The 18,086-nt window shown below is 45.7% G+C and overlaps 1 protein-coding gene across 1 annotated transcript in view; it reads right to left on the reverse strand.

The window, feature by feature from the left end:
* LOC130474659 (uncharacterized) overlaps positions 1-18,086 on the reverse strand; it is a 53,718-nt gene that overhangs the window by 25,080 nt on the left and 10,552 nt on the right. Inside the window, 3 exon segments of the mRNA XM_056846350.1 lie at positions 9,619-9,644; positions 14,097-14,121; positions 15,718-15,764. Of these exon segments, the coding sequence (XP_056702328.1) occupies positions 9,619-9,644; positions 14,097-14,121; positions 15,718-15,764 (98 nt within the window).

The following is an 18,086-nucleotide window of genomic DNA, read 5'->3' on the forward strand; positions in this document are numbered from 1 at the left end:
TTTTAGCCAAGAGCTGCTCTGAAACCAGAGGATCAGTGACCACTGGTTGTTTGATTGGGTGGACTTTCCCGCCTGGCTCCCAAAAACACTCTCTTCTCTTTTCCTTGTTGATAAGATGCTGAAGTGTCACTGCGAAAATAAAACAGAAAATAAATTTGTTTATTGGAGATTTTCAACTAATATCCTAGTGTGTACCATCCAGGAACAAACAGGAGATTTCCCAGGAACAAAGGGGTGATTTCCCATAAGCAGCATGACTTCTGTCTGCCACTGCATTTATCCTCTGGGAATGCCAGTCAGAAACAAAATTACCTTCTTGTTCACAAATTCAAATATTCATTGCTGTGGATAAGCCTTTCAAAGCTGAAAGATGCTTTCAAGAAAAGTGACAATAATAAGAAAGCGGGGTCAAATGTTACATTTCCACCCACCGAACTCCCTAATACCTGGCTGCCAATAATGAAATGTAGTACATTGTTTCTGGAAGCTATTTTACTTGGACATATTCACTTAAAATGGGGTGAAGAAAGACAAATGAAGAATGGAGAGACGAGGGAGCAGGGAAATCTAGGGTGATGCATACTGAAAAAGGGGCTGCGTGAGGTGAAAAAGGGGCTGCGTGAGCTGCCCCAAGACCCGCGTAGTGAGGAAATTGATGACCGCTCAGCTGACAGATGGGGGTAGAGAAAAGCCATGGGGGTGGGGAAACAGGAAATGAAAAGGAAAATGGATGGCAGAGAGATGTTATTATGAAGAGAACATGCACTGTAGCAGGCAGAGAGGGGGGAAAGAGGAGATACCAGCAATAAAGTTGCATCCCTGTGGTTTTCTCCCTTGTCAGTCTCTGGGGGCACCTCTGGGTTGTGAAAATCTTGGAGTTTGGGGAGTGGATCCTGAGGGGGGACCTCAGCAGGGCATAATGCTCTAGCATCTTTCCTCCAAAGGAGGCATTTTCTGCAGAGGAGCTGATCTCTGCTGTCTGGAGATCACTTGTAATTGGGGAGCTCACCAAGCCCCGGCTGGAGGTTGGCAACCCCAGCTGTACATAAAGTATTTCACATTCCCCAAACCTGACTGAGAACTAGTGATCCCTGCCAAAGGTATAAATTAAACCCATTGCTTTTTTGGGAAAACATGGGCTGCCTGTTGGCCGTGTTGACAGCTTGCTATAATTATTGCAAGTGACTATGAAACTTCACTGCCTTTACCTGGCCATTGAACATGCCTTTCTGTGAGTTTTGCTGCTCCCTGACCCCAACTCAAGTACGACAAGGGGGTTCTATTTAAATATTGCACTTTTTTTTACCACCAAACCTTCCAAGCATATGAAAGGGGCTTACTGTGTCTATTCTTCTGTCCAAAGACTTAAAAATAGGTTGACAAGAATGTCAATCCTAGGCACAGAAGCTGCTGAAATACTACAAAGCCTACAAATAAGTTTGATATCAGAAGAAATTTGCTTACATTTTATAGCCAAGTGCTGCTTTGAGAAGCTGCTGGTGTCCAGCTGTTGGTCTGAATTCCTTCCTTCTCTGCTCCTTGAAACTCCCTGGCTTCCTGAGGAAAGCCTGAACTCTCACTGGCAATGAAAGAGAAAGCGAGCTTATTTTTATAGAGTTCCACTACTCAACATCCTACTGTGGGGTGAGGGGATTTGGAGTAAGTAAATCACATGATTTCTTGAGTTTAGGACTGCAAGATGGTTTCAGCAAAACCACTGGACACATTTGATTAAAAAAAAATTGTCAACCAACACACACTCACACACAAACATGATAAAATAGCCTGTCCCTTTAATAGAGGCTTATGTGTGGAAATGAGTCAATGAAGCATTTATGGCATGGAGGTAAATAAGATTCTAATAAAGGGACAAGTCTTTTTTCCAGGCAGCGGGCAGCCCTATCCAGGATCTACCCAGTCCTAGTCTGACATGCTAAGCGCTACAATACCACATTCCCTCCCCCCTTTTTATACATACAAATGCACACAAAGATTTCTGGGTTTTAAATGGTTGTGCAGCAGGTAGAAATTCAACAGACAAGGCCAATAATAGGTTAAGGTTTTTTTATAGTGCTGTTTTATAGCGCCTGCCAATCAAAACCATTGAGTTCCTGGTCATGTTATGGGCGGCCTCCAGGGGACAAGTAATAAAATGTTAATGTATGTATCTATCCATGCTTCAGAACTGGACACCTGGCAACCGTACCTTAGCCCCTGGATTTATCTTGCTGGAGCTCCAAATTGTCTAACACAACCTTTGGAACTTCCTCCCCAGTGAGGTTCATCTGTTTCACTCTATTTGTCTTCTACCAGGGAGTGAAGACTTTTTTTGTTTGGTTTGGCATATGCCCAATAACTGTTATTGACCATTGTCCCTGGTTTTAGTGCTATGCGTCTCTATATGTTTTATTGGATTATTGTGTGTGTGTTTTATTTTAAATTTTTCTTTGATGTTCAAATGTTTTAATGTTTTGATGTTAGCCGCCTTAGAGGCCCTATTTGGGTAGAATGGCAAATCAGAAATGTATTAAATAAATAGAAATAAATAAATAAAAACCCACCCAAAGGACAAGCCAGCTCAACATCCATATCAAATGTTGGCATGACCAGGCCTGAAAAATCTGCTATTTTCCTCCTCTTCCATTTTAAAAAAATCATTATTTGTGTGTGTATTAAGTGTAGTCAAGTCAGTTCCAACTCATGGCGACCCTATGAATCAGTGTCCTTCAAAACATCCCATCTTTGACAGTCTTGCTCAGGTTTTGCAACTTGAGCGCCGTGGCTTCCTTTATAAAGTCAATCCTTCTCTTGTTGGGTCTTCCTCTTTTCCTCCTGCCCTCAACTTTTTCTACCATGATTGTCTTTTCCAATGACTCTTGTCTTCTCATAATGTGACCAAATTATGATAGCCTCAGTTATTATTTACATCTTATATTATTAGGGTTGCCAGCCTCCAGGTAATAGCAGAAGATCTCCTGCTATTACAACTGATCTCCAGCCGATAGAGATCAGTTCACCTGGAGAAAATGGCTGCTTTGGCAATTGAACTCTATGGCATTTAAGTCCCTCCCCTCCCAAACCCTGCCCTCCTCAGGCTCCGCCCCAAAAATATCCCACCGATAGATAGCGAAGAGGTACCTGGCAACCCTGTATATTATTACAATTATTATTTACATCTGGCCAAATGAAGCGTTCTGGTGAAAACATGAACAACGTTTTGTGTCACTGTGATTAGTCCTAATAAAAAGATCTTTCATGGGGTTTGTTTGTTTTATTTTGGATGCTGAGAAGGTCAACATGGCTGCCTACCACCTTTTTTGCAAGTTAAAAGCCTACATTCTGTACCAATATCCATTGCAGTTTCTTGTGGCACTTAAAATCGTTACAGTAGACCCCTTTCCAAGATACAGTCAAGGCAAGAGGGAATCCAGGAGGAAGAAGGCAAGAAGGAATCCAGAATGAAGATCAAGAGCTGAAGTTTTCCTTTCTAATTTTCTTTTGGAAAAGTTCAGTACTTTGCATCAGTCCAGAGGTCTAAGAACCAAACTAGACAGTTTGACAACAGATCTATGAATGAATCTCATGCTGTTATTACAACTTCAGATTTTAACTGTGTGAGATCAGGGCACAGTGTGGCAAAAGGAGGTTCACTGTTGGGCCCCATATCATTTTTGTGGGAGACACATGCAAAGCCAATTAATATTATTATTATTTTACTTTTGTCCTTCGGTCTGAGCGAGTGACTTTTTGGGATTGCCGAGGCTGGCTGGAGAACCTCACAACTTTATTTTTACTTAAAATAAAAACATGCTTAAAACAACAACACTCTTACAGTATTTTATTTTAAGCATGTTTGTATTTTAAGTAAAAAAATAATAACAATTAGCTTTGCCTATGCCTTATGTAAAGTTTTTATCTTCCGTACCTGGCATTACATTTTATGGTACGCATGGCCCGGCCCAACCAAGTAACATTTATGTCATATCTGGCCCTCATAACAAGTGAGTTGGACACCCCTGCTATAGAGTCTCCAAGGGAACTGATATCTGAAGTCTGGAGATTAGCTGTAATTCCCGGGGATCCCCAGGTCCCACCTGGAGGTTGGCATGCCTATCCTCCAGCTACTAGATTTGGAGAGAAAAGCAGGTCTTGTGAGAGTGGTCTCAGTTATAATTTTAAATATTTTAATTGTGCTGAGGAAAGCTTTTTTGAAAGCGCTTCAGACTGCTTTTTAGAAATAGAAAGGTGAAATGACCCAAGAACAAAATTTTCTTTTCAGCCTACCAAAAATCTGTCAGCCACAATCAGAAAAGATTCTCTTACCTTCTGGAAAGTCTTTATTTCGATGGATAAATAGCTCTTCGCCAGATTTATGCACAACTCTTAGGGCACCCTTTTTATATTCTCTCTGGTTGGAGGCTTACACACTTAGCATAAAACATTCTGCATTTTATGGCCGAGATGAAAGTCCATAAAGTTACAGAAAAACAGAGATAACAGATTTGGTTTTTTTTTCTGGTAATACAGCCCCCTGTTTTTTGTTCTCTTTAATTCACCAAAGGCTGGCAGAGCTGACGAACAGTATTTGATGCATAATCTACTGTTGCATTTTATCCCTCCTTGGCTCCAAGCAGTTCAGGGGCTTCCGCCCGCGTCATTCTTCCCTCCTGCTTTTACCCTCATAACATTTTCCAGAGGTTCTTCCTTCTCTCTCGAAGACTATACAAGGTCATCCGGGGAGTTTCATGGCTGAGTAGAAACTGACAGTGGGTCTCCCTTATAACAGGATGCTAACCATTACACCACACTCCCAGCTCTCCTTCGCTTATTTAGGATCAGGCCTTTCTAGCGAGGTCTATGCACAAAAGACTCCCACAAATTATAATTATTAGCCACAGGTTACATGTGTGTGCGTGCGTGTACGTTCGTGTGTGTGCGTGTGTATAATTTGGTTTCTGCTTTTTTCACATCGCTGGCAGGTTAAGTTCATTTTTTCTGATATCAAACCTGTCTATTACCTGTCTATCAGCTACTGGTAGGTAGGGGTGACCTCAGCATAACCCTGGGGACTATGAACCTAGGCCATAATTCAGTTAACTTTGATAAGTTATCACCTAATTGTGTTGGTGCTTCAGGTGCCACTAGCCTTCTGTTTATTTTGCACATAATGGAGAAACCGATGTGTCCCAGCTTCCTCCTGGCATGCTAACTACACCTGTACAACAAGACGACACATCACACGTGTGTTGTTTCCCAGCAAGCATAAAGACTTTGTAATGTATGTATACATTACCAATTTGCTTAAAACTCTTTTTGAAACAACTTATAGCATGGTCACTGTCATGCTTCTGGGCCTAAAGCTGAGGAATGAGGGGTCTGTAGGCCTCAAGGAAGCCTCTCTTCCCCAAAGGGCTAAGGCCTTGGTTAAAGTTTGTAATAATCCGACATTTCTCAGTCACCTTCCAAGCTTCAGGGCTGGTCTGGGAAAAGTAGAAGGAAAACAGGAGAATGTGGCAGAGATTTGACAGAGAACATATAAGGCCCTGCAGTAGGGTTGCCAGGTGCCCGGTGGTGGTGGGCAAACCCCCGGCAATTTGCGCCTCTCTCCGCCGCGCACACACCGCACGCACGGCACTTCCGGTTTACAACCGGGAGTGCTACCTCGCGAGGGGTCTTTTCCTCTTAGTTTGAGTGGTAAAACGAAGAGGAAAAGGCCCCTCGCGAGACGGCACTTCCGAAGCTTCATAGCCTCTCGCCGGAGGAGAGAGGGGACCTGGCAGACCGACCCTGCAGAGAGAAGGAGGATTAGAAATTACCTAGGGGTGCAAGTCTCCAGAAATGAGAATGGTTGGTTTGAATTAAGCCAGAAGACTAAAATAAGTGAATTGCTGGAAAGGTATAACATGAGTGAAGCACATGAGGTTTCAACACCAATGACAACAAGCTACAATAGGGAACCAGATGATAAAGTGTTTGAACAGAAGGGATTGTATCAATCATTAGTAGGCTCTCTACTTTACATTGGATGTTGGACCAGACCAGATATATGTGTTGCTGTTCACTGCTTATGCAGAAAACATGCCTGTACATACCAGAAAGATTGGGTGGCGGCAAAGAGGGTTCTGAGATATTTAAAGGGAACCATAGCCAACAAATTAGTGCTGAAAGCAGACCAAAAACCAGCATTAATGGCTTACAGTGATGCCAGTTGGGGTGAACATAATGATGGTAAATCCACAACAGGATTTACATTATATGTCTTAGGATCCCTAGTACAGTGGAAAACAATAAAACAAACCCATGTTTCCACAAGTACTTGTGAGGCAGAATACTCAGCCCTAAGTGATTGCCTAGTACAATCAGAATGGTGTATTCAATTACTGTCTCAATGCATGGTCAGTCTAAACTTTAGCATCCTTGACAAGTGTTGGTCTAGCTTCTGCTTGAAGACTGCCAGTGAGGAGGAGCTCACCACCTCCCTAGTCAGCTGATCCCCACCGCTGGACTACTCTTACTGTAAAAAAACAATTCCTAATATCCAGCCAGCACCTTTCTGCTCATAATTTATACCATTACTGCGTGTCTTATCCTCTGCTGCCAACAGGAACAGCTCCCTGCCCTCCTTTAAGTGTCAGCCTTATAAATCCCTAAAGAAAGCAAACATTCCCAAGTCCCTCAGCCTTTCCTTGTAGGGCTTGGTCTCCAGGCCCTTAATCACCCTTGTCACTCTCCTCTGCACCCGCTGCATTCTGTCCACATCGTTTTTGAAGTGAGCCCTCAACAACTGCATACAGAACTTCAGGTGTGGCCTGCCCAATAGTGTACAGTAGGACTATGACATGTTGCGATTTGGATGTTATGCCTCTGTTGATACACCCCAAGACCTCATTAGCCTTTTTTTTTTTTTTTTGCCAATGCATCACACTGGCTGCTCATAATTAGGTTACAATCTACCCATACCCAAAAATCGTGTTAACATACACTGCTACCCAAAACTGTATCCCTCATCCTTCTCTTTGTTTTTACCCAGATGTAGAACTCGGCATCCTTGTTGAATTGCATCTTCTTCACATCCTCCCACTTTTCCAGTGTATCTTGTTGAATTCTTGTTGAATTCTATCTCTACCTTCCAGGGTGTTTTCAGCTCTTCCAAATTTGGTGTAATCTGAGTATGAGTAGTCCCTCCATCTCATCCAGATTGTTTATAAAATACTGAAAAGTACCAGGCCCAGAACAGAGCCCTGTGGCACCCCAATGGAAACTTCCCTCCAATCAGATGAAATGCCATTGACACCTACTGTTTGGATGTGCTTCTCCAACCAGTTCCCTGTCCACCTGACTATCCTAGAGTCCAGTCCGCAGTCTTCCAGTTTACCCCATTAAAACCTTTACTGAAATACAGGTAAACACCATCAACAGCATTCCCACAATCCAGTAAGCTTGTCACTCGATCCAAGAAGGAAACAAGGTTTGTCTGGAAGGACCTGTTGGGAAAAAAATCCATGCTGACTTCCCCAGATCACCAAGTTGTCCTTCAGAATGATGGTTGCAGATTGCCCTCTTTAAAATCTGCTTCAATATATTTCCTGGGACAGAGGTTAGACTGACTGGCTTGTAGTTTCCTGGGTCATCCTTCCTCACTTTTTTGAAGTTTGGGATAAAATTCATTTGCCTCCAGTCTTGTGGCACATCTCTCTTCCTCCAAGCGTTCTTGAATATGATGGACAAAGGCTCTGCAACCTCTCTAGAAAGTTCATGGAGCACTCCCAGGTGCATACCATCTGGCCTAGGGGATTTGTAGTCACCCAATGCAGCCAGGTGCATGTCAATGACCTCTCTGTTCATGTGAACCAACAGCCTGGACTCCAACTCCATGCCCTGCCTACTGCCATCTCTAGGTTCTCTTCTTCAGGGAAAAACTGAGGCAAAATAGGTATTAAGCCTTTCTGCATTCTCTCTGTCCCCTGTCCTGTTTCCCCATTTTCACTCAACAGTGGGCCTATCACCTCTTTTACCTTGCATTTAGTCAGGGCAGGATCAAGGGGGGGGGAAGGGAGCACCTGCCATGGGCATCACACACCGAGGTGGGGGAGGAGGAGCAGATTATATAAAGATGGCTGACTTTAATATGTGTAGCTGTGTGTTTTTATTTATTATTATTACTTTTATTTGTAATGGTATCCCAATTTTGTGAATTTTATATTTATGTATGTAATAAAATTTTAATAAATTTTTAAAAAGAAAAACAAGAAAAAGAATACACACACACACACACACAGTATAGGGTGGCATCAATTTATGTCCTTCCTTCCATTTCTTGAACATTTCCTTTTACTTTGTTAGCTCATCATAGAACTCTGTTCATCCGCATTGGCTTCTTGGATCCCCTACCATATTTCTGTCTTGCTGAAACAGTGATGGCTTGAGCTTGCAAGAGTTCTTGTTTTAGGAGAGCCCACTCTTCGCTTGCTCCTTTGCCTTCCAGCATTCTTGCTCCTGGAATGACTCTCATCATGCCTCTCAGTTAATTAAAGTCTTCCCTACTAAAATCTTTGGTTTTTCTTGAACAATGCATATCCATCCACTATTACATTCCAGTCATAGGAACTGTCCCACCAAGTCTCTGTAATGCCTATTAAATTATATCCCTTGAGCACCAGAAGCTCAAGCTCTTCCTTCTTATTGCCCAAGCTTTGGCCATTGGTACACAGGCATTTGAAGCCTCGCACCTTCAGTTCCATTTGACCTGGTCTTCCCAGGTGGTCCTCTGGTGTTTGCTCTCCTTTACTGAAATCTCTGTGTTGGTTGTCTCCTTTCTTTAAAACATTTCTATGCCTATGCAGTGATGACCAAGCTAACAAATCTCGTTAATAAGAGACCTGTGGAAGAGTGGGAGAAAAACTGGAGATTATATTATGACTATATGTGTTAAGAATCTTAATCTGGTTTAATAAATCTTACATTTAGATTAAGAAATGTTACTGAATAAGTTAATATTAGTTAAAAGAAAGCAATAATACAGTAGACTGAAAAATTAATACTTTATTCATAGATGATAACTTACTCAATAGTACATAGAATAACAGTTACATTGTAGAATAACTACAAAGATGATCTAACCACATAAAGGGGGGAATTATTAATCCATTTCTTTGTTTTGCTTTTTTAATAGGATAGAATAGCAATCTCCTCAGTAAAATGTGCCAGACTAGGATTTTTGTTTCTTGCTATTTACATAGCTATGTATGACGTTTGGAAATAAATAAATAAATAACTGTAAAAAAAACATTTCTATGCCATGCTCCCCCCAAATTGGGGTCCCCAAGGGAGCAAACATCAAGCCATCTCAACATTAAAACATCAAGACATTAAAAACAGCATTTAAAATGCAAGTGTATATCAAATTTGTTTCCAGCAAGAAAATGAACACAACCATAAAAGTTTAAAAAAATAAAATATCACAGATTGATCCAATAAAAAAGGTTGAAGCTTTCCCCCTGTCTAAGGATCCTTCCTCCAATATGGTGGTCCATCCACCAGCACGGAGCCTAGTTACTGTAGGAGTATCTTAAACCGTGAAAGGGAGCTCTGCCAGTCTTACTTCTTCTGGAGATTTACTGACAGACAGGAGCACAAATTTGTAACTAGGCTTCAGCTGAAGATTTCCAGAACAGGAGCATATCCAGATTCCTGTCTTTATCACTGTATACATTCCATTATATTATTGTATACGTTTTTCTTTGCCACTGTAAACATTATGTTGTATCTTTGTACACATTTTACCATTCGGCCACAATTTGTTTGTCTTGTGCCCATAATTGTTTAGGTGAGTTTGTACATGGTGCAATGTGTTTTTGGTCTGGTTTTACACCATGATCCCTTGTTTGTTTTAATCTGTGCTCGGGAGAGGGGCAGGCCCTCAGGTTACACACTCCCCCAGACTACTTCCAACAAGCCACGCAGCCTGCATGTCGGGACAATGGGAAGGGAAGGGGGACAAGGGTTGCTGCTGGGATGAAAAGGAACAGGGGGTGGAAACAGATCTCTCTCTTTTTTTTAAATAATTTTTTTATTATTTTCACAATTTTTTACTGGTAGGTAACTTTTCAGCAACACATTCGTTTCAAATATAAGATAAAGAAAAATTTAACAGCGTCGTTGAAAAGCATTTCATCCATTAATAAAATGATATTAAAATAAAAGACTTCCCCCTCAACTTCCTCCACCTTGCCATAAATTTATCTACTCTTTTGTATTGAGATTCTAATCCAAGAATATACATCAAACTTAGTTACTAAATTAATTCTGAATTGTCTAATTCATTACAGTTGTTACATATTAATTGTTAATTTAATATATAGTAAAAAAATTCAAAAATATTCCTTAAGCAAAGGGATTAGATCAGTAGTAACAAAATTCACTAGTTATCATTTAATTTCTTATTTAACCCTCCGTATCTCTCTATCACCCATGAACTGCATGCTTCCTTTTAGCTTTATTCTTGTTGTGAGCTTTGGTTTTTCCAACACTTCTGTTATTTTTAGGATCCAGTCTTTTTTGTTCGTGTGTCAAGGCCAACTTCTTTGGGTGGAAACAGATCTCACTGCCCACAGCAGGGGATGGGGGCCAGTGGTTGGGGCATGAGTTGCCTATTGGCGTGCTTTTGTTTGACAGGGCAAAAGCTCAGCCATGCCTGGCTCTCCTTCAAATGCTTCCAAGCTGCATTTGGAGTTTGAGCCAGGGAACCTGGGTATGTGACGGTCCTGCTTCTCCTGTTCTCTGTCTTTCGCTAGAATCCTCCCTGCCTTGGCCAGTAGGGCTGGTATTGACACCGGGACTGCTGAGGGAGGCCTAATGGGTCCAAATCAGGGCGGGTGTCAGCATACCCTGGGTGAGACCCAGAGCTGCTGTGGGGGCCCACTGCAGCTGACCCCCACCCATGCACCTTCCCTGCTACCTTCTTGCCTTTCCCCATTTTTTTTTTCTTGAAGTATTCCACCACCCATGCTCCCAGCTGCCTAGCATCGTTGGGAAAAGACGTGCAGTGGTGGTGAACAGGAGTGCTGCTTCTGGGAGCCATGGCTGTTGCGAGGCAACCACAGCATCCCAGGCTTCCTTTTCTATCACTAAAGGGCAGGGGGAGGAGATAGGGCTCTTTCCAGGCGTATTTTGGCCTTTGAGGGAGGATTCATTGGGCCAGGACTGGCTAGGTTGCCAGCTCCAGCTTGGGAAATTCCTGGAGATTTTGTGGTGAAGTCTGAAGAGGGCAAGATTTAAGGAAAGGAAGAATCTCATAAGGGTATAATGCCATCGGTTCCACCCTCCAAAGCAGCCATTTTCTCCATGAGTACAGATCTGTGTGGTCTGGAGTTCAGTTGTAATTCCAGCAGATCTCCAGGTCCCACCTGGAGGTTGGCAACTCTAGGCCTGGCAGCAACTTCTGTGTGACTTGATACCATCTGACTTGCATGATTCAAATAGGCCTGGCTGCTTGCTACTGTTCAACAGCAGCCACCCTGTGAAAGTCAGTGTGGTGTAGCGGTTAGAGCTTCAGAGTAAAGTCTAGGAGACCCAGGTTTAAATCCTCATCTTGCTGCAGAAGCTCATTGGGCGATTTTGGTCCACAGCATTTCAGCCTAACCTACTTCACAGGGTTGTTGTGTGGATAAAAAGGAGAGGAGACTAATGTAAGCTGCTTTGGTCCCCACTGTGGAGAAAGACTGTAGTTTTCCAAAGCGGAGGCTGCAGGGGAGCAGAGACAGAAAACGTAAGACTAAGGGGCAGATAAAGGTAGATTGGCTGTTGGGTGGAAGCAGATAGGGTTGCCAACTCCAGGTTGGGTGATTCCTGGAGATTTGAGGGGTGGAGACTGGGGAAGGTGGGGTTTGAGGAGCTGAGGGACCTCAGAGGGGTATGATACCATAGACTCTACCCTGCAAAGCAGACAATTCCTCCATCAAAATTAGGATTGGCAATCTCCAAATTAGGGCTGGAGATTACCTGGAATTACACCTGGTCTCCAGATGACAGAAATCTGTCCCCCTGGAGAAAATGGTTGCTTTGGAGGATGGAGTATAAGGTATTATACCCTGCTGAGGTCACTTCCCTCCCCAAACTTCACCCTCCCAAGGCTCCACCCCCAAATCTGGAATTTCCCAACCTGGAGCTAGCAACCCTAAGGGGAACTGACCTCTGTAGTTGGGAGATCCATGTGATTCCAGGAGACACACTGCAGTTACTACTGTGGGGGGGGGGCAAGCTGGTGGGTGGCCAGGGGGTGATGGGGGCAGAAAGAGAGTGTGATGGGGTGGACGCAGAAAGAGAGGGAAAGAGTGATGCAGAAACAGAAATTGACAGGCATGGAGGAGAGTAAGAAAAGGGGTGGCAGGATGGAGAAAGAGTGAGAGACTGAGAGAAGTAGGGGAAGAGGGGAGGAAACAAAGGTGGGGGAAATGGGATAGCTTCTCCAACAAGTTTCTTCCGGGTCACCACTTGTATTATCTATATCTGTATACATCAACTCAGTCTATAAAATAATTGCTTTCTTCTGTCCTGCATCTGTTTTTCTATCATGAGAAACCATCTCTCCACACAGTTGTCTCTCTTGTAGGTGGAGATCAAATTCTGGGAGATCTCCTGGCTAGGGTTGCCAACCTCCAGGTACTAGCTAGAGATCTCTTGCTATTACAACTGATCTGCAGCCGATAGAGATCAGTTCACCTGGAGAAAATGGCCACTTTGGCAACTGGATTCTATGGCACTTGTCCTTCCCCTCCCCAAACCCCCAGAAATCTCCAGGTATGTTTCAACTCAGGAACACTACTGCAGATCCCACTTAGAGGTTGGAAAACCTATCTGCTTACTATAATATTGTCAAATAAACCTTTTCTTGTTCATTCTACCTGGGTTCAGAACCATGTCCTGACTAAAGCATATCCTGGGGTTAGAGAAGGTGTTCTGGGTCCTCTCCAGTAAAGCCCTAGAACCAAGGTGGTGGCAGTTGGTTATGGCTCTTGCCTGCTCCAAGAACAAAGGGGGACAGAAGAAAAGGAGGATGTGTGCAGGGAAGAAGGGATCCCTGGAAGAGACTTCCTTTCTCACAAACCTGCTCAGCCTCACACATAGGGTTACCAAGCTATATGTGGCTTTTGGAGATCTCCTGCTATTACAATTGATCTCCAGATAACCAAGATCAGTTGCCCTGAAGGAAATGGCTGCTTTGGAGAGTGGACTCTGGCATTATACCCTGCTGAGGTCCCTCCCTTCCCCAACCCTGCCTCCCCAGGCACCACACCTAAAATCTCCAGATGTTTCCCAACCCAGAGCTGGCAACCCTACCCGTGCACCATAGCATGACAGCAGTATATTCATAGGTGTGAACAAGGCCACTGTTACTACAAGTTCCTACCACCCTGGTGGGTATGCAACTGTCAGCAGAAGATGCCAAAGGCCTTGGTTCTAGGGATGGTATTTTTCAGTATTTTTCAGTATTCAGACACCAAATTGGGAGGAGTCGCTAACTCCCAGGAAGATAAAGATAGAATTTAACAAGATCTGAACACACTGGAAAAATGGGCAGATATGGACAAGTGTCAGGCCGACTCTTTGCTGAGGCCGCCTGACTGGGATTGTTTTGGTTTCGCCAGGTGCTGACCAAGGACAGCTCTGCTAACTGCCAAGTTCCTATTATGTCTTTGAAGTTCATGGGAATCTAGCCTTGACGGGAGGGGGGTTGCCTTGCCCCCTTGCCATGCTATCTTGATATGACTGATGTTCTTTCATATAGACTGCACCGTGCTTCTAATCCCCCATTAGTGCCAACTTACCAATAGCTGCTGTTAACCTGTAGACTGTTCAATAAATCAACTCTATTTTGGACTCATCGTCTGTGGATGTTGTTTATGGGATTGTCACGGGGCAAGTGCTCACATTTTGGCACTAATCGCTCTTCTTTTTGACTAACTCTATTTCCTGGCTGGAATCCTGGAGGAATTGCCGGGATCTCGGATGAGAGCAGGGGACATGCTCTCCGAGTGAGTTGCCCGCGGCTGGAGCCCTGGAGGGTTCGCCTGGTCCCTGGGTGGGAGCAAGGAAACTGCTCCCCGGGTGGAGTGTTCCTGGCTGGAGCCCTGGAGGGTTCGTCTGAACACTGGTATCTTCCCCTGGGAACATCGGACGAGTACCCTGACGACCCTACTCTGCTGCAAGACGTTCTTGCGGAAGCGCTACGAACTGACGCGGAAATCAATCGCCTGATTGTGCTTATTCGAGTTCAGTGGTGTCGCTTTGCTGAAACGACCCCCAGGATGACCAACGAGGCAGATGAAAGTGCCCAGCTCGACCTCCGGACACTGAATAGTTTGTTGGAGGAAGTTCGGCTGGCGCAGGAGGATTTAGCAACGTTGACCAGTTTGTTAGTGGGACTAACATGACGCGAAGCACAACAGGTGTCAGCGGCGGTCCCGATCCGCCCTGTGTGCGGCTCTCCCATGGCGGGAATGCGGGAGGAAGGGGTCCCGATGTCAACCGTTCCTGATCCCAACTTGTGCCAGAAGGAGGCACAGGATGTGGCAGCCCAGACGGCTATAGTTTGTGGGATTGACCTCGGCCACAGCCATGGTGGCCGATATTGTGAATCGATTAACCCCTGAGTTTGGAGCTGATGCAACTGCTCTTGCAGTTCAAGTTCAACCCTTGTTGGACCAAAGTGCTTCTGAGCTTCTTCTACTTCTGGAACAAGAGGCCCTCCCGATCATCACGACGGCGATCGCTGCTAAGGTCGAAGCCGACCAAGTACTCGCCGATCGAAAGCGAGCTGAAGAGCAATTGCGGGCCGCTGAGGCGGCTGCAGCTCAGGTGCTAACCGATCGCAACAAAGCAGAGGAACAACGCTTGGCTCAAGCGGCCGCCGCTCGGGGCAGAGGGACGACGGCAGTGGATGCACGTCCCAAAGAAGGCACAGGATTGGGAATACTCCCCTCGTTTTCCCCGACCTACGGCCCACCCCGAGATGTGGCGAGCACACGCCAGCTCGCCTACCGCTTGGGTGAACCGGATTACTCAGATGAGGAGGACTTGTACCAAGAGGAGTTTCACTGGGCTACTGACCTCCAAGTCAGCCAGGCCCGACACACTGGGGGGACTGGGGATGAAATGCATCTCTTACGGTGCCAAAACCGGGACTTGGCTGATCATATGGCCCGTATGCAGGACCAAATGGATCTCCTGATGCGAGAGAATGCACGTTTACAGCATACTCAAACTCCCCCAAGCTCAACAGGTGCCAGGGCACCCAACTCAGCCGGCTCCACGGCCACAGGTTCCACCAACTCTGCCCCCTCCGGGGCAACCAGTCCAGCTGCCCCTGGGGAAACCGGTCCTGCCGGCCCCGGGGGCACCAGTTTTGCCAGCCCCGGGACCACCAGTTTTGCCACCCCCAGGGCAACCGCCAGCGCTACCCCCAGCGCCCCCTCTCATACAGTGGAAGCAACCCCGATTAAGGGTGACCTATGACGGCTCAGTTGATGTTTTGCCCTTTTTTCTACACCAAGTGGACAGTTATATTACAGGGACAGCACTTCCCCACCGAAGACAGCCGAGTACTATTCGTTGCCTCACTACTGATTGGAAAAGCAGCCGACTGGATGGTTCTCCAGTTTGACACTCGGGCCCGATCCATACGCTCACTCAATGATTTCATGCGAGCGTTGCGGTGACATTTTGAGGATCCCTTCCTGGGAGAGAAGGCTAAAGCAGCCCTCCTGCAACTTCAACAAGGCTCTACACCAGTGCGGGAATTCACAGACGAATTCCAAAGGCTCACCAGTAAAATAGTAGATTGGACTGAGGCTACCCAAATACATTACTTCCGGGAAGCCTTACACCCCGAAATATTGAACTGGGCTTATATGCAACGAGACCCAGACACTTTAGAAGAGTGGATCCTGCTAGCTGAAGTGGAAAGCCGCCGTCAATTTATTACTTTTGCCGACGACGGTCCAAGGAGGGGGGAAGCCAGAAACCTTCTCCCAGGGCCACAGCTCCCATCCCGTGGAGGCCGGCTCAACCCACTCCAGACCAAATATCACGGTTCCAAAGGGGGGCCTGCCTCGTTTGCGGTGCCGTGGGTCACTTTGCTGCTACTTGCCCGTTACGCCCGGAGCAGCCAACTTCTGCTCCTCGCCCAGAGGGGACGCCTCGCGGAAGAGGACACGCCCGGAGAAGTGCCACGACCGACCGCAGCACCGCGCCGGGACGGAGGGCGCCCCCGGCACTTCACATCGATGAACCGGCCCATGAGCCTTCGCTAGCAGACCCGTCGGGGTCCCGGATTACAATTACCCCCACAGGGGATGGCTCTGCATCGTCGGAGGATGACCACCACTGGGACTCCCCTGCATTAAACTTAGAAGCTCCCCTGGATTTATCAAAAAACGGACTGGGTCTGTGGTGAGTGGAGCGGCACCGCAGACCTCTGCAGAAATTTCTGCAAAACCCAAAGCTCCCCTAAAGGTGAGTGAAGTGGGAGAAACAGTATATGTGGATGTGATCCTACAACACTACAGGAAGGGCCCCCCGCTACAAGTCAAAGCCCTCATAGACTCTGGATGCGCCCACTCCTTGATTAATGAGGCCACCTTTAAGGCACTGAAAATTAAATCAGTAGCTCTACCGGTCCCTGTTCAGTTCGCCCAGATGGATGGCAGTGACTTTAGGGGGGGGGCTGTCAATCGTCGCACTTTGGGAGTGGCAATGGGAATAGGCCACCACTGGGAACAAATCGATTTCACCATTGCCCCCAATATCCGCTACGCTGTGGTTTTGGGAATAAACTGGCTGAGGGGACACAGCCCCACCATCGACTGGGGGGCCGAGACTTTGTCATTTTCCAGCCCAGACTGTGAGCAGCACCGGTACGAGGTCGCTGTCAAAACAGTGCTCCCATCTACCCCGCCCTGGCTTCAGTCACTACTGACTCTCCCCAAATACCTGCTGAATATCAAGACTTTGCAGATGTCTTTAATGTGCAGGAATGTGATGTACTACCCCCCCACACAGCAGGACGGACTGTGCTATTGAGGTGGTGGGAGATGAGAAACTACCTAAGAGTAAGATTTACCCCATGAGCGCTTCTGAACAAACAGTGCTACGTGAGTTCTTAGACAAAAACCTGGCTCGAGGTTTCATCCAACCTTCTACTGCCCCTTCTTCGGCCCCCACTTTCTTTGTATGCAAAAAGACGGGTGACTTGCGGTTGTACATCGACTTTCGGAAACTCAGTGCAGTCACCCAGTCCAATGCCTATCACATTCCTCTGATCTCAGATCTGTTGGGGCAACTAAAGGAGGGATGCATTTTTACTAAGTTAGACTTGGTCAAAGCCTATTACAGAATCAGAATTCGGGACGGGGATGTACCCCTCACAGCCTTTTCCAGTTGCTTTGGCATGTTCGAATTTTTGGTGATGCCTTTCGGATTAAAAGGGGCCCCAGGGGTCTTCATGCAATTCATTAATGAAATCCTACATGACTTATTATATAAAGGAGTGGTGGTTTACTTAGATGACATTCTTATTTACTCCAAAACTATGGATGAACATGTTGCCCTAGTAAGGGAAGTACTAAAACGTCTCAGAGACAACCAGCTCTATGCTAAGCCATCCAGATGCGAATTTCACCAACAGCAATTGACTTTTCTGGGCTATATAATTTCTCATCAGGGTCTTACCATGGACCCCGTAAAAGTGCATGCTGTGACAGATTGGGAACCACCCTCTACTCGCAAACAGGTGCAGCGATTCCTTGGGTTTGCAAATTTCTACAGGGGATTCATTCCCAACTTCACTCAAGTTGCACTCCCCTTCACTGATCTCCTTAAGACTAAGGGAAAGGGGAATGCAGCCACACTGCCTTCTGCTAAGTTAAATTGGACTCCCCAGTGCCAAACCGCCTTCACTACCCTCAAGCGATTATTTACCTCCGAACCAGTGTTAAAACACCCTGATCCTGACCAGATGTTTATAGTCCAGGTAGACGCCTCAGACATGGCAATGGGGGGTGCACTTCTACAGCGAGGGAAAGACGGTC

The sequence above is a fragment of the Euleptes europaea genome, chromosome 3 (genome assembly GCF_029931775.1).
Source record: "Euleptes europaea isolate rEulEur1 chromosome 3, rEulEur1.hap1, whole genome shotgun sequence".
In the NCBI taxonomy this organism is placed as follows: Eukaryota; Metazoa; Chordata; class Lepidosauria; order Squamata; family Sphaerodactylidae; genus Euleptes; species Euleptes europaea.